We start from the raw sequence: 22,137 nt of genomic DNA on the forward strand, positions 1-22,137 counted from the left end.
TTCTGCTGTTGTTTCAACAGTCTTTTGCCCTGGTACTCTTGTATTGCACTTGAATTTGGTGATCTTTGCTTCCTCAGTCATAAGAAAAATGCATAGTAAGTGTGTTTAAACAATATTTCATTTCAACATCTTTCATCTTCGCTGTAACCGTGCAGGGATCTGTAAAGCAGACACTGTGATTATACAGGGCTTGTCATACATATTCATAAACCTGTTCCCTCCCTTCTGAACCACTGGCAGAGCAAGTTTTGATTGAACAGCTGAACCAATAAAAAAGCTGAACTCTGTGAGAGGAGTTGGGAGCCAATGAAATGTTTCTGAACAGGTTGGATATTGTATTAATTCAGAAGACGTTTTGACTGGAAAATCCATTGCATAGCCAATGTGAAATGACAATAGCTAGGCCAAACTGAATTATGATCAGAGATATCTTAATAAAAATATTAAAACAATTGCAATTATGATGAAAGTTATATTGCAAGAATACGTACAACAAAGCAGGAAACTAGGGAAAGTAATGTATTGTGTTTTAAACCCTACACCCTGATCAGTAACACTTTAACCTTTTCAAAAACATGCAAGTCAAATACAGATGTTAGCCTTGTTTGCAGCGTTTTATACAAGTGGAAGTACCAGTATTTTGAATTAATGATATATTTTATTTAAAAAAAAAAAAAAAAAGCTTATATTTATTAAGATGGTTCAGGAACAAGCAATTCAGTATAAATAAAATAAAACATGAACCAATGGCAAACTATCAACATAAGCAATTACCCTATTCACTTCTACATTATACAACTATCAGCAAAGTACTAATTTAGATTGATATTTTTAGTTACTAGTATTTAATACTTACTAATCACTAATTCTTGCAAATACACAAGTATACCATTTTGTACCACTTGGCCAAATTGTTTTACTGGGTACTGTACCAATATCTTTTATCCATGTCAAAATTCTTTAAAACTAACATGTTTTTTATTAGTGTTGAACCGTTACAAAGAGGAAAACACACACTGTGTATAATAAAGTATAATAAAATAAGCAATATATCCTCAGGGAAATGTTGACTTACACTACCAAGAAAAAGTAAAATGCAAACTTTAAAACTAACAAAACCTTTATAGTTTCCCAAGCTGTGCAAAATATCTGCTGTAAAAGATTAAGAGAGAATTTAACTTACTGTTGTCATGAAACTTCATTAGGAAATGTTTTTATTCCTGCCACTGTGGCATTGCATATAGACCCTGACTAAGCAGGAAGACTCCCTCTCCTCCGAGGTAAGGTGTGTATTATTTAGGAAATGGCCTCCTATCCTATATCTTTCTGCACCAATCCCAGAGGCGGCTCCCAATAACACAGGGCAGACACAGGAAGGTGCTATATGTAAGGCTGCCAAAAGTCCTTTATAAAATGTCCTTCGTTTTCACTGTAATATAAGAATGTTTTAGAAAATATACAGGACACTACGGTGCATTAGTCTAATATTTTACATACTTCAAATTAGACTAGTAGGTACACTTTTTATGATTAGAGTGTTTAAATATATGAATTTGTACTTTTTAATTATCTGGTCATAATATAAAACCGTGTCCAATTCAAATTGCAAGAAATATCCATGCCAATAAATGGAGTCATTTCATTTTCAAAATGTAGATATTGTAGCAATCTGTGCTGTGCTGTCCTGTCATTCCCGCCGTTTGTGTGTCATCCTGCACGAATCTGTGAGTAAATAGCGTTTTGTGTCAATGCCTGGGGTGTCACGTGCACAGTGCAGCTGTATGTAGATGGGGTCTGTGTTTGTTGCTCTGTGATTTGTGTTTCATTCCACCAGTCAGCTGCTTACGCGGGACTAAGGGTCTGAGCGATTGGTCAGTATGTATGTAAATGTGCCCTTGTGTGAGTGATCCATTAGGGTTTGGGGGGGATCTCTATTTAGGACCTGCTTGCGAGCAGCTCGGGGCTGTGTTGTGGTGTCCTGACCTTAATAAACATCTGAATGAGATCTTGCTGCGGTCGTCTGCCTCTCTCGTTTTTCCTGAAACGTTACAATATACTAACCCACAGAACATTAACAGAATTTCCTACACTGATTTCATTTAAAAAAACAAGTTCAATATGTAATCAAAGACTAAATAATAGCATATTGAAGCAAGAACCAAGACATTTTGCCAAATACAAATTTGAAACAGACATAGAGTTGCTATAGGGCACAGGAACTGAGACAAGAGTCCAAGCAGGACCATTGTGAAAACTGGATACTAATAGTTACCTCTGCATGCAGCTTCACTTAAAGGCATCTAGTCAAGGGATCAAATTGGAATAAGATCTGGCCTACCCCTCACCCCTGAAAGAAAGATTACTCCAGAATGAACTGAAAAGGATAAATAAAATAACAAAAATATAAAACTTACTCACCTCCACTTTTGAAGTTAAAAAAAGCCCCTTAAAATAAAAATAAAAAAGTGAAAACTCTGGAGTATTTAAGGAAAGGCACTAGCAATTTAGATTTTCTCACTTCAAAGTGACGTATGAACATTTGTGGGTGTGTTTTGAAATTCTGGCTGGTTTTGTACTCATAGCTGTGCATGTCAGAGCGTGCCCGGGTGCATGGATAAGCACGTGTAAATGTTTTTGTCTACAGATGTGTATTATGTGTCTGCACACCTGCTTGCATGCATGGAAGTGCATGTGTGAGGAGGTTGGTTTCAATTGTGGTATGTGAGTGACTCTCAACTTGTTTACATGTGCCTGTGCAGGACAGGTCAGCCCTTGGAAATGAAGAATGAAAGCAACTTCACTGGTGCCTTACCTCCTTGACGTGAGTGTGAAAGGACACAGACATGTCCAGCAAGACCTTGCGCTGCTCCACCCTCCTCACAAAGTCCTGGATACGGTCCTCCAGCTGGTGAGCAGCCTGATAAATCTCTTCCGGATCACACTCCCCTGTTTGAGCAAGCTGCTCTGCTGCTTCCAGCAGCTTGTCTGCGTTGGTGTATGTGTTCTGTGTGTGGACACAAGGTTCCAACACATTTAAGAACATGAGTAAGGGAAAGGGGGGGGGGGGGGGGGGGGGGAGTATCTTGAAATGCCACTTACAAAAAGGAGCCGATGAAAATTTAAATACAAAATGTGCATTGCCATTCCTGGTGAAAATATAATGGCATGTGAATTACATTCTTAAATCCCAATGATGTTTTTAATATATAAATATATTTACTAAAAATACTACAGAATGTACTTCAGTAGGGATTTACAATATAATATAATGAAAGGCTTCTATGGACAGAAAACAAGTAATTTGGTATGGTAGAGCATAGGTCTGTAAAAATAGCAGATGAACTACAAGTAGCATAGTAACTCCAGTTACCACAATTTCAGTGCTTTATCCAACACATCCCATGTAACACAACCATTGGTTTGTACGCAGTAAGAAACTCATCTTGGAAGACTGATTTTTAGTTAAGACATTGCATAAAAGGTAATTCTAAAAGCAGGACCCCTATGCACTTAAATCAGTAATCGCCTACTGTATGTTCATTACTTATGAAAAGCCACTGTGGATATTTTCTCCAAATAAGGCACAGTTTGTGAAAATTTATTGTATTCTAATGTACAGACAGATGATAGTCTGTTTCTCTCCCCAATTCATATGAAAGTTATTATTTCACACATACTAAACGGTACTTATTAATGACTTGGCACAGTAAATCCAAGTCAACCAAGGGCAGCTTTGCCAATGGTCCAGCAATAATGACTCCTTCAATTTTAAAAGGTGGATAGTGTCATGTAGGACATAAGATTAATCATCCGGCTGCTTCCCCAGTCACTGCTAACATGATTTCCTGTGTTTCATGTAAAATTTTTAACATTACGTCACTGTAAACGGCTTAACATGCTGAACTCAGCAGAGTCATGCATCCCAAGCAACATCAAGTACACTGCCTTATTAATCTGGCACATTCATTAACATATTCATTAAAAACCAATAAAATGCAAAAAAGTAACAGAATATATGGCTATTGTACACTATGACCTGTGTGGACACTGCAGTATATGAATTATGATTCAAATACAGGCATTATTCATTTTTTATGAGAAATCTTATACTTTTTATAGAAATGTTCTTTCATCCAAGATACTACTGCAATACATTCTGTAATTTTTGTAAATGAACATTTATTAGTAAAGATTGCTCTAATGCCTACCATTAAAAAAAGAAAAAGAAAAAAAAGCATATTTTGGTAGGACTATTTTTTGCTTTGAATTTGAAGGAATCAGCACGACTAATAGAGAATTCAACAAAGGTGCAAAAATATCAGACACCACAAGGGGGTGGCAAACCATATACTGTAACTAGCATAAAACTAAACGAAAGATCAAATCAGTTAATTCTTGGAAATGTTATCATATGTAATCTTGTGCTGTTCCAGCTTTAAAAGCACATGTCATTTATTTGCATTTGTATACCCCAATCTATAAACAGTTGTGGTAACTATGATAGAAAAAGATAAATGCGACTCCTACAGCTGTCCGAAGCTCTTTCTCGTAATGGGATTAGAGGAGAATGCCTTTACCTGCGCCACTTCCTCAAAGTCCTCGTGCCGCTTCTGCAAAGCTCTTGCCCTGTGCAGCGACTTCCCCACCCCTGTGTGTTTGCTTAAGAAAGCCTCTCCGTGATTCTCAATCCAGTCCAAAACCTTAAGGATTAAATACAGGAAAAGTGAAACAGTATGTCCCTTTGACGGTTTTCACCGAGCAACTGCACATTCTGCAGGGTGAACTCACAAAGCCAAGCGGCCCAATTCAGATCTTCGTACTACCAGTTAGACGATACTTGCTTCTTTTTATATTCCAGTGGGCTGGAGTGTTGTCTAAATCTTATTTACACAATGAGGATGTTCAGAACTTTGACTTCTCATCTGTGCTTCCTGTCCATCCACCCGTCCCCCCAGGTTTCAGGGATGAATATACAGTAAGACTACTAATACATGGTAGTTTGACTCGATACAAAATGTACTGTTAACTTATTCCACACATCTGAGATAGATCATTTTAAACCAATTTAAACAAGTGGCCAGCAATGTGGAGTAAACGGTTTGGTAACAAACGTTTTTCAGTATTTACAAGATTAACTGCCTATTAGGTATCCCTGATCAGTGAATGTGGACATGTCGTGAATTAACACTGCGTTTAACATAATCTGACATTCCCTTACAGAGAAACTCACATTTGTAAAGACATTATTAGACCACCAGGTGGTGTTTTGTGCTTCACATATAGAACCAAAGAGAATCAACAGATAAACCATGTTGCATACATTGTTACAATAAATCTTATTTTATGTATATTTATTTATTGCATTTATATAATACTTTATACAAAAAGTATCAAAGCACTGTAGAGTACATAGCATAAAATAAGAATAAACCACAATAAATTTGTATAGCATGTCACACATACAACAGCTACAATCAGACAAACATTTAAATAAGAGTCCACACAATACTACACAAAAGCAGCAATTTTAAAGTTACATTAAAACCCACTAAGACATCAAAACTCCCTTCTGATTCCACTGGATATTTCAACAGATATTCACTTCAGCCGAAATAAACAAAACTGAATCTGATTAACAGATCCAACAGTCAGAATTAGTTCAATGCCTTTTAGTAATCTGATCCATCTAGTAAACTAGTAGAATTAGCATGTGTGTGATTTTCTGTCAACTGGGTGCGGAAATTGCTTTTAAAAATTAAATATCAAGCTGAGGGTAGCTATTTCCTCCATTAGATTGTTAGATTCTCATGGTTAACCAGCTGGCTTGTGTGATCATACCAACTTTGTTAAAAACATCAAAGCAAGCATAAAAATAAAAAAAATAAAATCCCCACAGAAAAGCAAACCACTTTCGTGAAGGAGGCTGGCTCAGTGCAATTACACGGCACTTGAGGGTTCACCGCAGAGGAGCAAAATTAAAATCAACCTAAATAGAATACTTTCTTTTTTGCGGATCAGAAAAAAAAATAAATAAAAAAAGATTAAAAAAGCATTTCTGACATTATGTGGTTGCCTTTATTTGAACCTTAGAAACTTCCATTCACGCCATCATGCCAAAACACAAATAATTATAATAAGATCTGAATTACCCTGCTGCAGGAGGGTATCTGGTCCCATCAGGAGTTACTAATGCCTGGTAGTTTGATGTATTTTATAGCACGTAGCAATAACTTTCTGAATGTTTTGACCCAGATTATTGAGCCTTCATCAGCTTCTAGGTTACAATCTTCTAACTTTTATCATTGCCCTCCACTGGGAGGTGTACGTCTTTCAAAACAAATTCCTACAGTGCCATGTTGCTGATTAAAGCAAGTGACCCAGTTAGGCAATTACAGAAAGCAGCCCATGTATGACCTTGACCACAATATTATTAAGCCTGTGGCTAACAAATAGTTACTGACCTTCTGTGTTAAATATTAAATTAAAATCAAATGTAATCGTTTAATTAAATAAATTAATACATCAAATGAGTTAATAAAAAAAAGGGGGAGGAGGTAACTATAGTCACCGATTGCTTTTAATAGCACCAACTGCAAATAAAATGTTTCCCGCACTTTCCATATATCAACAACTCAGTAGGTTTCTTTCTTAACAATATCTCTAAAATTCTGGAGACACAGGTAAAACAGCTCAAACTGAAAACTTGCAGACAGTCATTTCGACTCTCCCAGAATTTGAACGCTACAATTTGGAAAGAAACATACTTCCTTGTTCTCTCTCACAGTTGCCATAAACTGGATTATAGACAAACTGAGATGGTTTATCACAGGGCTAAATGTGTGGGGCTGTGAAAGGAGTTTTCACTTTCTAGAACAGCAAGAAAGAACTCCGGAGCTCAGCACTGCTGTCTTGTTTGACTAACCTGCTGGACATCCTGTTGGAAGACACAGAGCTGCAGGCGCTGGTGCAGACGGACCTTGCGGTGCTGCCAGATGTTCTCCAGCTGCCGTTGGTGGTGCAGCACCTCGTGGATGATGTCCAGCACGTGGTGCACTGCCTTGGAGTAATTGGCAGAGGCTGTCAATGTGTCCGAGCTGCCAGGGGTCAGAGGTCGCTGCAGCTTGTCGAGTAGTGCTTTCCCATCCTGACTTACCTATGGATTGGGTGAACAGGGAACACAATCAAGTCAGTTCAGCCATGATGCAGGTCCAGGTATATACAGTATGACTTGCAAGCTAGCCATTAAAGGATTATTAACCAAATACATTTTCTCCTATCTTATCAGCACAAGAACTGCTCGCCACTTATTGTTTAAAAAAAAAAAAAAAAAAATTATATATATATATATATATATATATATATATATATATATATATATGCTATATATATATAATATAGATATATATTTTTTTTTTTTGCAAATTCCTGGGACCAGTCTCCCTGTACTACAGTTCAAACTCACACCAATGACCTAGCTACAATCAAACTGTTTTCTTGTCCTGGGGAAAAAAAAAAAAAAAAAAAAAATCATTGTCATCATAATACAGTTCACAAGAGAGAATGCAATGCATTCCAAAGCATTGGGTAGCATTTCTGTAACGCACCAACCTCATACAAGTACTGGCCATTTTTAAAACTGCACGGCCAAGTGTAGCAATACGAACAGATAATGTCAAATGTAAAGCTCTGCTAATAGTAAGCTGTAAAAATATTTACATATATATATATATATATATATATATATATATATATATATATATATATATATATATATATATATATATATATATATATTAAAGTAAATGTCAATAGTAAGAGCATTGAATAGTTCCAGCCAAAACAGCCTTCAATCTAATTTTCAGGCAGCAGTATCAACACTAAATTACTTATCCATTAGAATTTGTGAAAGTTTTATACTGATCAACAAAAATTACAGTATATGTATTTTTATGAATTCAATAAATTCATTTAAATGAAGTGGAATAGAAAGCAATTGCATTATTACAGTTTATGTAACTTTAACGTTAGTAAGTCAGAGATATGTAGCTTCGTATAGCAATCCACACTTACAAACCTTCCTTACTTGTCAGTTAAACAATATGAAAGGTTGACTAGTCTAGTTCCCATCAGAGGAAAGGACCTTTGTGTGTCATGTGACGTGCAGGACATGCCCCAAGACATATGAAGATGCATTTTATCTTGTAAAACAATTAAATCTATTAAATATGAACTAATCACATATGGTTTATATGTCAGGAACATTAGTACAAATGTTCTTTGTTTTGTAAGTATATAAATGGTGACCACTTAATTGAATATAATACTGAGAATAGAGGTCATTCTTTCCAGTAAAGCATTCAGTACATATATTTTTTATATGCTGTCAGTATAACTCCTGATTGCAGGCAATGTTCTTTTCTTTCTTTCTTAATTCAACATCATTCACTGAAATTAAAGTGTATTTAGTGATGTAGTTCTTTTACTGTCTGGACATGTACTATTGTGCTACTTTTACAAGAATAAAATTAATTTAAATACACAGTACTAGTCAAAAGTTTGAGTACGCTTGCTGGAAACTAGGTTTTTTCATAATTGACAATGTTTCACCCTTGGCTTGCCTGACCTTGTTCGGTCCTCATGCGTGCCAGTTTCTTCAAATCGTTTGATGGTCTTGGCCACAGCAGATAGAGACACTTGCAAAGTTCTTGCGATTTGTCTTAAAGATTGACCTTCATTTCTTAAAGTAATTACAGACTGTCTTTTTTCTTTGATTAACTGAGCGTATTTTGCCATTTTCTGCTCCTTAACATTCAGGAATGACAAACTTGTGCCTATGCTACCTATATTTATATAAATCATGGACCCTCACCTGTTAACAATAATTGGTGACAAAAGGTTAATTAGGTAACATGCTAGTTAACTCAAAGAACATCTAACAAAGACACTTTTACACTAAGGTCAGTGTTCTAAAAAACTGTGTTATACACATTTCAGACTTTTAGCTGATTTGGGCTTCAGACTGAAATCCCCTTGCTTTGGGTGACCATTTCATTGAAATTGACAATATTTACATTTTCATTTAAAAATAAAATTTTTGAATGCAATTCACTTATGATTATCAGCTTATATAAGTACACGTATCATATAATGACATTTTAAGTGTTTATACAGTTAAAAGCATAGATAATCATGAAAAACTTGGTTTCAAGCAGGTGTACTCAAACTTTTGACTGGTACTGCACATATACCGTATTCCTTCAAATTTAGGACGCCCTAGAATTTAAGATGCAGCCCAAATTTCCCACCCCCAATTTGAGGTTGAAATAAAACATCAAATAAATATGCATTTACAAAGATACAACTTAAACTATGGAGGCAGTTTGTGGCCGTCTGCTGTCACACAGAGCATTAGTTATGTGCTGCTTCTCATTTCTAGCCGTGATTACTCACACTTATTTTTCTCCCAATTTGTGAACTGTGGTATTGCTTAGCATGTCGAAAAATACGGGGGTCTGATCAGCATTTCCAATCTGTCCAAGCTGGTACTGTTAGCCAGAAACGCTGAAATTGTAAATGCTTCTCTCTGAATTTCTCAGGAAGCTAATGACACTTTTGAAAATGGCTGCCTGTATGCCATGGACGATTCGAGATCAGACAGAACGTTTTGCTTCGTCTTTTCTCGGCAGTAATTAACAATGCTGTTTGTGTACTTGGTAGTCCCGTCTTTTGTTGGTGATTTTAATACATGCATCATTACTGTACTGAAATTTAAGACGCAGGCTATTTCCGAAAAGCAAAAAATGGTTCAAAAAGTTTCTTAAATTTGAAGGAATACAGTGTGCGTGTGTGTGTGTGTGTATATATATATATATATATATATATATATATATTTTTTTTTTTTTTCTTTGAAATTATATTCTATACAGTTATTGTTGACAGTAATACAACTTTTCATTTCTTTAAAATTATCTAAAAGAAACAAAAAATCAGTTCTAGATCCAGATTCAGCTTTTATCGTGATGTGAAAAATCTTGCATCACTGAAACCCTAACATTTAGGCTGTAGAAGTTTAAACATGTAAATAGTAAACAAATAAAACATCAGGTTTGCAGTGTGAACTTATCAGGAAGACCAGTCATTTTTTTGTTTTGACATTATCCCTCCCAGTTTTACACATAGTTTAAACATTTACTCTATTACACACAGACTTTCAGACTTATTATATATGCATCTGTGAATAGTATAGTCAAAATAGAAAACACACCACATAGTGTACCTCAGAGTAAGCCACCGTGATATGTTCATATAGGCCCTGGTGGTGGTGAATAGTATCTTCCAGATCCTGGAGTTCAGAGGGAAGATCTACTTCCCCACAGGCCTTGCACCACGAATCCACATTGTTCATGTACTGAAGGAATACAAAAAGATCACGATCAATATCACTCAGACCACGCTGAAATGCAGAAATCAACAAGTAGCACACTCAGGTTCATATACTGGCCAAAGACAAACCTGGACCTGCTCCACCACATTGTGGGACCACTCCAGTACAGGGATGCAGGTAGAGGTGGAAGAGTTTAGTGTATTTCACAGCAACCAAATGTCCTGAATGCTTAGCAGACAGACGTCGGTGCAAATTTAAGTGGGGCAAAAAATGTGTTTTCTATTGCAAATCTCAAGGTCCTACATAACAATCTTTGGAAACAAAGGTGTACAACCCAAGACATATTCTATATGTGTCTGAAACAATTGGTCAAAGTCAATTTACTGTTCACAGCTCTGTTAAATATCTAGCCTAATTGTCAATAGGGGAGACTAGTAAAATCCTTGGACTGCACCAATTACTTTTATTTGTTAGGGCCCTTTCACACCTAGTTCGTTTGGCGAGGATAATTCACACTTGAGTTCAGCTGACACCTAAGTTCAGTTCATTTTGGCAGGTGTGAAACGTCCAAATACATCAGAGTGTGCACCAAACAAGTGGACTAGGATTCACTGAAATAGGTGGTCTCGGCCAGATTGAGAGGGAACTGTACTGCATTACAACCTCAACTTCGGACAGTGAGAAAGCAATCACATTACAATCCAAGATGCAAACGAAACCGAACAAACTGCAATACATAACCTACAGTACATAACCTACAAAAACATTGGTGTTCAACAGTAATATGTCCAACACGGGTTTCATGCTGACATTGTAACAGCAGATGTCAAACAAACCAAATGAATGTACATTATGTAATTATTACAGATACAATATTTAATAGACGCTCTGTACATTTACATCCGCTGACTGTCACGTGCAGACCTGTCTATAACCGATAAAGTTCACTGAAAGAACAGTTGCAGGCAGTGAACGCATTTTGCAGGATATGCCAGAACCATGGCTTTGAAAACGGCTATGAAGCTGCTTGCAAAATTAAGAGGGCTTTACAGCTGGAGATTGCAAATCTTAAAAGCAAACACTGGATAACTATTTTTAAAATTGTGATTGATTATTAAATGTAATTACAGTATCAATAGTCTCCTTTTCTCCAAGGACAATTGGTAGTATAGTAGGCTACATTGTTGCAGAATAGCTTAACATAGGCCTATTTTTATTATAGTGGACAGTGGTTTATGCTTGTATTTTGTTTAATAAACAGAAACGTAACGTCTATCTCAGTGATGTTCTCTTAAAAACGTGTATTTCAGTGATGTGCTTTCTAAAAGGTATACAGGCTCCATATAAATAAACTTGAAATTAACTTGAAACTGTGGCTTTATGCTTATTAACAACTTTGGTTATTAACAACTTTTGGCTGGGAACCAAGGGGTTGATAATAAGTGGCATCTACTGTAGTAGTACTATCACAAGACTGACACTGGTGGAACCTTCCATGTTTATATGTTCACTGTAGGCTCTTCATTGAGTCACCACTAACATCTGTCTAGGCATCACCAGGAAGATATCATTTTGGTCACGTCCACAAACAGTCGATCAGATTCAGTTGAAAGAACTGTAACGTAGAAGCAAACGCATTCTGGAGCAATGAAATAGTTTGTTTGATATTTTTCAGTGTGAAACCAAGTCAAGCAAAATTACAACATTTTAGTTTGTTTGCAAGTGGATTCTGAATCAGATCTTTATAAATGAACTAGGTATGAATGGGCCCTTACTGTCGTCTGGACTAACTAAAGCAAACAGTTCCCTAACTTCCTCCCCCAAAATGTGAAACCAGCCCAGTTTCACAATCCAAGACTGCATCCTTTTACTGCAATTTAAAATAAATACATACATGAGTAAATAAACAAACAGTTCATCTATTCTTATTAAATATAACATTAAGAAAAAAAAAGACGCAAAATACATACTAATGATCATTATTTCACTGTTATTTTAAAGAAATATTTTTTTTTAGACTTAAGGACTATATAAATATTAATACCAAGCAACCAGGAATTGAAGTTTGTGACACTTTGGTCCGCAAACCCAAAAATACAAGAGAAACTCCGCTAGTTCAGGCATAATGAAACTATCAAACTGAAAAGGATTTTACTTGGAATACTGTCACTTATCTGCAGTCTCCTTCAATGGGGTCAGCCTTTGCCACCCACACTAGACTGGAATGTATTGATATTCATTTTTATAGCAGGTCTGAGTCTTATGATGAAAAAGGACATGCAAGCACAATGACTGTTAAACAATATCTGCAGCCACAAAATCTTGCAAATGTGCCAAGATGGGTTCTTGCCGTTGTACTGAACATGAAAAGTATGTTGTTGATAAACAATAATTTCCAACACACCATTATATAAAACCAACACAATATCATATAAATAAAGGCCTCACTACTGCTGACAATGAACTGATCCCAGTTAAAGGCGTTAACAAAAACAAATCTTTTTTTTTTTTTTTTTTTCCTGCTGGAAAACAGGTCTTGTTTTTAAATTTTTACAGTTCAAAAGGATGGAAATATAAAAGAAGACTGGGCTTACGTGTTGACTCACCTGCTCAGCCTTCTGGTGAAAGACAGCAGACATGTCCAGTAAAGTGCTACGTTCATCCAGCGCTGCAGCAAACGCCTTCCACTCCTGCTCTAGCTGGCTGGAGATCTGCTTGATCTGCTGTGATGCGTAGTGACCTGACTCGAGCAAGCGATTGCCCACTGACATGATACGGTTAATATTTACGTAGACATTCTGTGGGGGTGGGAGAGAAACACATACAGTGAGGCTTGGTAAAAACACACGGCAAATAAATGTTATCTCGCAGGTTACTGAGAAACCAATGTTTGTGTAAGAAGTGGTACAACTTAGAACATAAGCAAGACCACAAATTAACTTTCCTGTAAAAATAAAAAGTGACCACAACATTCGCCAGTATTTAAATTACCTACAAATAGTGTAGGTAATTTAAGAACTCTCGTTTGGCAATTCTTATTCCTTAAGAGGACCACAACACAAGCTTTTAACAATGTATGGATTAATCAAGGTCAAAACAGACAGAGTAACTCAAGTTCGACTAACAGCCAACCACAATGCATGTCCATCTACAGTAGCTACAGTATACTGTATATATTGTTAGTCATATCTTCAAATATCTAGTATAGCATTATAGGATTCTTTTAAACTGACTAGCCTATTATGTGTTTACTCATTTAAAAGGATGTTAAACTAAATACAAATATATGCATACTTAGCTTATTCAATATATATTAAAACACATTCAAATATATTTATGAGCTTTTCAAAGATCACACTTTAATTACATGTATTTCAAATATAGGCTACATAAAGTACGTATGCATAAAAATGTAGACATGCTAAACAAGGCAACCATGTTTCATTAAGATTTTTGGATTCAATGTTTTCATAATAAGATCAAGCACTTGGCGTTTTCTCAAATAAAAATATACATTGTGATTAAACAGTACTCATAATGGTCATATACCAGTACTTATCTGCATAAGTTAGACAAAATGTATGCCTTTGTTTCTGTTTTGCCCACTGCTTTCAGACCACACTGAGCTTTCTGTTGTACATTCCTACCACTTCGGCATGTCAGACAAGAATGAGGACAGTCAAAGAAAAAACATTGAAATGGCTGTTTTTATCAAACGTCACGATCACACCTGGAGAGAACTGCAAGGAAATACATTTTATTTAACTGTTTTTGAGTAAGTTCAGATCCCAGTTTTGAAACAAGCTTTTACATCATTATGCATATGACCTTGAACAAAGGATGTCAAACTTAGACAGATACTCTTAACTAAAACCCAACTTAAGAATCTCAATATAGCTGCCCTGAACCTCAGAAACTGCCTGCTGTTGCCTTCCCCCACAATACAAAGCATTGGTGTACTTCTGGATAGCAAACTCTACTTTGATGCCCACATTTCCTCTGTGGTCAAATCTTCCTCCTACCACCTTCGAAACATCGCCAAAGTCCGTCCCTACCTTTCCCTCCTGGATGCAGAGATACTCTGTCAAGCATTTCTTTCCTCTAGACTACTGCAGCTCTCTCTACGGTGGTCTTCGGGCAGACACCATCAAGCAACTGCAGCTAGCTCAGAATGCCACCGCCAAGACCCTTACCAGATATAAAAAACGTGAACACATTACCTCCTGTCTTGCCAAGCTATGCTGGCTACCTGCAAAGCTCAGGATTACTTTCAAAATTCTCCTGCTCATCTATAATGCCCTTCATCACACATGTTCTGAGTACCTCTTCAAACTGCTGACCCGCTATGTCCCTGCCCGCAAGCTGAGGTCCGCCAACTCTGGCCTGCTTGTTATCCCCAAGCAAAAGTGCACCATACTTAGAGAACGCTTGTTTAGCTTCATGGATCCGACTCTCCGGAACTCTCTCCCAGCTTAGGCACTTAGGCAAAAACAAAAACTTACAGCAATACCGTATAATTAAAAAAAGAAAAAATACTCCAAAGTGGTTAACTTTCTTGTTTACTGTTCAGATGACAACGATGTTTTAGTCAGCCTATCAGTGCGTCCGTACTGGCTTTTCTGTGATCTGCTGTACTGCACACAGCAGGTGGGCCAAAGTCAGTGCTGCATTGTTTTGACTTAGGTTGCTAAAATCTAGTTTTCAGCATTAGATGTAAAATATCAAAAATGGACGACAAAGCAAAACAAGCAAAGTATATTTTGGCTGAGGATCATGTCGAGACATTTCCCAAAGAAACTGTACATGCAGATGGAGGTAACTGTTTTGCACATCTTGTAATGTGACAAAGAAAATACGATCAATCATTATAAAACTTCAGAATCACACATTAAACAAAAGGCTACTACAGAGGCTGCTGAACAAAACGTAAAACAAACAGCTTTCAGAAAACAAACTGGAAAGTCAGCGCAGACAAAGTATTCCTGTGTTGGCTGTACCCAAGTTAAATCAACACTGCTACTTCGGTTCAAACAACCTGCTGTTTAGTTTTTAAATGCAGTTAGAATTTTAGACCTGAATAGGCACATTCTCTTTGTTTTGAATGATAAAACAAATTCCTGGATGGGTCAAATAACATGACATTGAACGTGCTGCATATACAGACTTTATAAAAGAATGACAGATATCTTTGGGTAACCTAATTAATGTTCACATCTGTATAAATTGGCAAAGCCTTGCTTTACACTTCCAACCAATTCAGTGGATGCAGATGTGCAGTCTTAATGTATGGGCAAATCCACACCAGACTGTGAATGTCAGCAGTAACTGCTGGGGGATGCTGCATGCTTGCCTTGTAATAAATGACAGCATTCTTTTAGTAAGGAGGCAAGTACCACTATTTTTAGGCTTTTATAGTGCTCTGAAATATTAGGTGTATTTAATGTTTAACTCTAGAACCGCCATGCGGGTCATTGCGACACATTTTGCATTTAAAATGTTAATTATTCTTCCGTTGTAAGTCGTACGTGTGTGTCCGTTTTGACTTTTCCTAAATATATGAATTAAATATCCTGACGGCTTTTGATAGCCAGAATCACAAAAATTATAGTTATAAACAGTTCTACCTAGAACTGCCATGTGGGTCAATGAGATCCAGGCATTACAATACATGTCTTTTTTAATATAACATATTCTATTATTTTTGTAAATGCAACAAACAAGATACGCCCCCTCCTCCTAGCACATGTGTCACATTTTGGTTTTGCAGGTTTGTATGTACCAGTTTACACAATAGTGTTCAATGGAACTGTGTCTATGTTTATTACAACACAGCTCCTGGATGCAGCCAGGCACAGCCAGCTGGCAAATGCGTACGGTCCTCCATAGAGTACAGTGCAACTGTCACAGGGTTAGATTTTATTTTTATGTAGTATTAGAAACAATAATTGCGGTTTTATAGTTTTGTGCGTACATATACCTGTATACGGACGGGTACATGTACATACCCGTTTCTTTTGAAATGTGTATTTTATAATTTTTTCAGTTTGTAGTCATGCTGTATTTGCACTCATTATAAAAATAAAGCAGTTTATGTTTAATTTTCCATTTAAATACAGTGTTTCTGCAATACCAGCCATCATGACACTTCACCAGTAAAACTGAACACGCAGTTGCACGCGCCAAGAAAAACACATGATGCATACCGCATCATATAACTGCAGGCTAACGTGATTGGATAGCCACATAGATGCCATGCAAACAACTCACTCAAACAACATGCCCTAAACCAGCAGAGTACGCTGTTGTACCGTGAGACCGTAAATCATCCATATATACAAAATTTCTTAACAAGAAAATAAAAATGTCACAATTTACGCCTGGTTTTTCAACGTTTACTCTAAAAATCAGGACAAATGGAGTCGTGACAGTACCCGATCAGGTCGCAGGACAAATTCCACTTCTTATTCATGTTTATAGTCTCTTACCATACAGTTCATGGCAAAGTGATTGTGCTGCGTCTGAAATTCCATTGCATGTGGATGGCTGGTTCCAATCTCTGTGTAACTCGTCAGAAACAGGCCCTTGTTGTGCAGGATCCAGTCAAACATCTACAGATGGAAGGAATATATTTATATATATATATATATATATATATATATATATATATATATATATATATATATATATATATATATAATATATAATAATTTGCAGGGAAGCCTCCTATTGCAAGAGCATGTCCTGTGCACCCCCTGTAGAGTGCACAACTAAAGCAACAAGGCTTTGAAATATTGACATGACAAGTCGCTCTGCAGAGATTTACATGCAGAATATGCTCAGATAACGGAGACCCTGCTGTTCTGGACTTGAACAGCTCACTATACAAACAGACTATTGAAATACACTGTCTGAAATGGAATTCATTGTAAACCACCTTTTGTTGTACCCTTATACGGTATAGGCACCGTCTAATCTACTGGGATGAGAAAAATAAACCTTAGCAAGGTAGTATTGGCAGACTAACATCACAAATTTGCAAATCAGAGCTAACAGATTGTCTATCTGGGGGCAGGACACAGAGCGAGCGCTCTAGCAAGAGATCAGCGTGTGTCAGCGGTCATGTGATTGCTCTGCTGGCATATGCGACGCTAACATTTACAACGAATGGTACAAATTCAGTACGTACAAAAATGTTACATGCTTTTAGGATATTCATTTGTTAAGTGTGTTCATAGAATGTTGTTTTCACTTATGAGTTGTACTGCGGGCTAAGTTTGGAGATGCCGACTTTTCTTTATGAATACGTTTTTGTACTAACATTCATTTAAAAATCCAATTGATGACTACGATGAATACGTTTTGGTGACAAATTTGAAAATATTAACTAGTTATTGATCAAACTGATTAATCTTGTTACATAACTGATTTATTAAAATGTTTGGATATACTGTATACTGGATATACTACTTGGATATACTTAAAATAACGTTATATGTTGTGGGGGGGATTGGTGTATTTTACAGTCTCACACCAGTGCCCAGTAAATCCTAGCACCGCCACCGGTTGTACCAGTTGTACCGGTTGTACCAGTCACAACTGGTACTAGACTATTTCTGAAGAGTGGATATTCAGGTGTCAAGACTAGTGAACAAACAGTTTTGCCTGCCTCATCCCCAGTTTTTGCCAGTCCTTCAATTAAAGGAAGGATGCCAATGAGGCAACCGATCAAGTTTCCATTTTATAGTAGCAGTCACTACATCATGAATTAGAAGTCAAACTTTACCATCAAAATCTGCAATTTCTAAGACCAAAATTGATGCCATGCTTAAAATCGCTCTCCATCTACAGCCAAGCCGATTTTGTTTTCAGGGTATAACCTTAGGTATGACAAGTCGAGCTTGGTCCCAGGTAGAGTGTGAAGTACTGGACCAAGATACAAGACACATCAGTTCCACAGAGAGCACATTACCTTCTCTGCGTCTTGCTCAAAGAGCCTGAGCTGGAAACACTGGTCGAGCTTCAGCTTCCTGACATGCCACATCTGGTGCAGATGTTGCCTGGTGGAGTGCAGCTTGTCCAGCATGGAGGAGACCTTGGGGACGAGGCTCTGCAGGTCGGCGTTGCTCGTCACCGTGTTCTTGTTGGGGAAGCCGTCGCTGCTCTGAATCCTCCGCAACAGCTTCTGCCCCTCCGTGTCCAGCTCCTCGATGGGAGCCTTGATCACCTTCTTCTTGAGCTGCGAGTGCTCCTCGATCATGCGCCGAGCCCCGTCCAGGTCCTGAGGGAAGTCTTTTTTGGCAAGCATCTCCTGTAGCTCCTCCAGTCGAGACAGCATGTGCGTGGCGTTGCTTATAAAGTCCTCAAATGCCACCCGGATCTCGATCCACTCCTCGTGGTTGTAATCCAAGCTGCCTTCGAAATCCGGGGTCAGCTGGGAAGGGTCAACAACTTTGGTAAGGCCTTCTATTGACACCATGCTCGTCTAAAAAGAGACAAACAAAAATGTAAATTAAGAAGCAGTGATACAGATTTTTATAGTTATACATGATTTCAATAGACACTTGTTTTCATCAGACCAGGAAGACTTTAAAAAAAAGTCTAAAGGGATTTGTGATCTAATTCTTCATTTTAATAGAGGATAGATTTTTGGGCAAGTAATTCATTCATAATATCAACAACAAGTTATATTATACAGTGCACCCTCCTTAGTTTTTTTGAACTTTAACATTATGTATAGCGGGTAGTCAATCAGTCAAAGGGTCCTCACACAGTGATGACAATTTACAGTAAATATGTTCCCTTTGAGAAAATCTGAAAATCATAAGAAATGTACTGACAACACAAACAGTAACTACAATAATTTTCAATAAGTGTAGAGGACTTCCTCTTTTTTTAAATTCGCCTGTGGTACATAACCTTTAAACTGTAACATATATCTGTTTCTCCCCCCATTTGGTTCATACAGAAAATATGGTATTTTAGGCATGTATTGTTTTTTTCTTCCAGTAATAGAAACACCATGAACAGACTCAAGCTTTAGCGTTAAGCTCTGACCATTATCACTCTTCCTGCAGGGCCCTCCATTTATTATTTTAATTGGTTCAGTACAATTCCAATACCAATTGTATTTTGAAATACACCATGTACCTCTTGTATTTAGTTAACTGAAGTTTCCAACAGAGAGATTTACTTTTTTTATACTCGCTTCACATGGCGTGTGTGTGTGCATGCGTGGGCTCAACCTGCACAGTGTTCACTTCAAGCAATTATGACTTACCTCAAATTCAAACTTTGAACTGCCAAAATTAGTCCTCTGTTTCTGCCAGAAGTTGTCAGGCTTTATAATCAGTGCAACATGAATACAGCATGGAAACGATTCTTGGAGGATCTTTAGGAGAGGTTTAATTGAGTCCCACTTTGAACCACGCATGTCCACAATGACTGTGAATCCTCGCTTACACACATCCTCACTTTGTGGAAGAAAGAAAAAACAATGAGTCAACAACTATTTAATATTATCTGAACTTGTTGCCACAATTGCAGTTTGTTTGCATCTTCTTTGAAAGCTACTGCACAAATTAACACAAGACCTTAAAAGGAGAGAACAATGTAACTTGCCAGAAGATACACTGGAAGTGGATAAACTTTCACAAACTGATGCCTGAGTTAAATCAAACAATCATCTTTAGGGCGAAGCTCCATTAAAAGACAGGATTTTTTCCCGTTTAGTGGATTTTAACGTAATGTAAATTTATAGGTTTTGAAAAGTGTATCAAATTTGGAGCCCAACTGCTATGCCCCAGAAAGAGACATTGAAACAAGTTCCAAATCAAGACTGGAATCTACTGGCTCTCAGCTTGTGGTTCGTCTGGGCTCAACAGTAACTCCATTATACAGAACTTCACTCCAGATGTTGTTCATCGTTGTGCAAGACTCCTACTCAGAATTAACTGGCCAAAAATGAACAGAATGAATAGCAACTCATCCATGGTTAATAGCAGCAGTGTGCTTCTTAAACTTGGGGAAAACATCTAGTGAGTTTTAAAAAGCAGTAACTAACCATCATGAAAAGGGGGAGAGACAGTAAGTAGAAAAGCAAAAACAGGCAGCAATAACTTTGTAATACAGTTCCCCCTTGACAATTCACAAGTACAGTTAATTTACTTATTATATAAGAACCTCAACAGTAATTCACCACGCTCATTATTTAAAAAAAAAATGTTTTACGTTAGATTGTGATACAAAGAGGAGCACTGAAAGCATGAAATCAACAAGCTTTACAATTAACGAAATGGAGGAAGCACAGCACAGTCAAAGAGTTAAACCTCTGTGCAACAGAAAGGCACTCTGCAGTAAAGAGTCAAAGTCTTGGCAGGAGAGGCGCTGCAGCGAGTCTCTGGATCTTGACCATGCTGTCTCATATATCAGCTTCATCTGTGAGGGGAGGGCTACGGTCCCCAGAGTGGAAGATAACCTACATTTGACTTATCTTGCAATCTTTCAGCACTTAACCAGGCAAAGTCATTGGCAGGCAGGTTTGAAAAGAGGTAGAACTACAGTAGAATTAATTCAGAGAAACTCCCTTCTTCGGCTATGTAGAAAGAAAAGCGAGCACAGTGCAGTAAACTTATTTTTCAAGCAATGCATTTTTTGATGAGACTTCTGCAAAATACTTTATTCATAAGGTGATGTGATAACAGCTCAATCTGAAACAGAAATAGTAACTTACAATTCAGCCTAATTAAATTCTTTGCTATATTTTGACCAATGTTTAAAATAGCCTCATACTGTTGCTCATATATTCAACTGACTAATCTTGGCACTTGCATGATTCATTTCCACTGCCTTTATATGAAGTAATTTAAATTTTACAATTGCTAGTTTCTTAGATCTATTAAGTTTGTAATCTTAACAGATTGGCAGGATCTAAATGACCAACAATCATGGTGGTTCAAATCGGGTCGCAAAATACGACCTTCAATTTTAGTATGGCCAGTTGATTTTACTGTAAACTCTCCACGCTGGCGACTTAGCATATACGGTTCACATAACAGAACTTCGGCCCTATAATAAAAAGGCTTTCTGCTTCAAAACTGGCAGAATCTGCACTGCCCCTTTTGATCTCGCAGAGCCAATCCCATTGACTTGTTTCCACAGTAACGCGCACATGCCAGTTAAATTAGGGTAGAACAGTGGAAATGATCATTCCAAATTAATTCAGCTTTTGTCTGCAGTTTGGAAGAGACAGCTATTGCCAACTGTAAAACTGAAAAAAAACTTTATTATTTCAGATAGTAGGTTGACAACGAGGGACAGAAGCAGTGTTGAGATGTCTGTACAGTCCTATAGCTCATACGGGACAGCTTTTATCAATGTCTCCCAGCTGCCAGAGAGCTACATACCATTAATAAGGCAAATTTTTTTTTTTATATATATATATTTTTTATATATATATATATATATATATATATATATATATATATATATATATATATATATATATATATATATATATATATAAAAAACAGTTTCATTTGTTGTGTTGTTGCTAGAAAGTGTATTTTTGAGAACTGTGTTTCGTATGCAGGTGATGCCTCAGATTAGACTACATTTGTGATACTGAAAGTTTCAATTTGACAGTAGATACGTCAGAAAGATTTTGATTTTTTTAGCACTGTGCCTCATAATGCAGTTACATGGCTAACTTTCTATCAGAGCTGTGCAAACTGGCTCCTTTTAAATCGGGTACCTGG

General features: G+C 37.1%; 1 protein-coding gene across 10 annotated transcripts in view; it reads right to left on the bottom strand.

Moving 5' to 3' along the window:
- Positions 1–22,137, bottom strand: part of LOC121313368 (triple functional domain protein) — a 194,089-nt gene that overhangs the window by 87,514 nt on the left and 84,438 nt on the right. For 6 of the 10 annotated variants that reach the window (XR_005949979.1, XM_041245803.1, XM_041245799.1 and 3 more), the window contains 8 exons: positions 19,662–19,854; positions 18,354–18,866; positions 16,870–16,992; positions 12,979–13,182; positions 10,265–10,408; positions 6,923–7,153; positions 4,578–4,700; positions 2,813–3,004 (listed from right to left, as the gene is read on the bottom strand). Coding sequence is in view for 9 of the 10 variants with exons in the window: in XM_041245803.1 (XP_041101737.1) it covers positions 2,813–3,004; positions 4,578–4,700; positions 6,923–7,153; positions 10,265–10,408; positions 12,979–13,182; positions 16,870–16,992; positions 18,354–18,866; positions 19,662–19,854 (1,723 nt within the window). In the remaining variant the exon portion in view is untranslated. The remainder of the gene's footprint in view (positions 1–2,812; positions 3,005–4,577; positions 4,701–6,922; positions 7,154–10,264; positions 10,409–12,978; positions 13,183–16,869; positions 16,993–18,353; positions 18,867–19,661; positions 19,855–22,137) is intronic. The other 4 variants (XM_041245804.1, XM_041245802.1, XM_041245800.1 and 1 more) reach the window with 3 other exon arrangements.

Source organism: Polyodon spathula, chromosome 3 (genome assembly GCF_017654505.1).
Source record: "Polyodon spathula isolate WHYD16114869_AA chromosome 3, ASM1765450v1, whole genome shotgun sequence".
Classification (NCBI taxonomy): Eukaryota; Metazoa; Chordata; class Actinopteri; order Acipenseriformes; family Polyodontidae; genus Polyodon; species Polyodon spathula.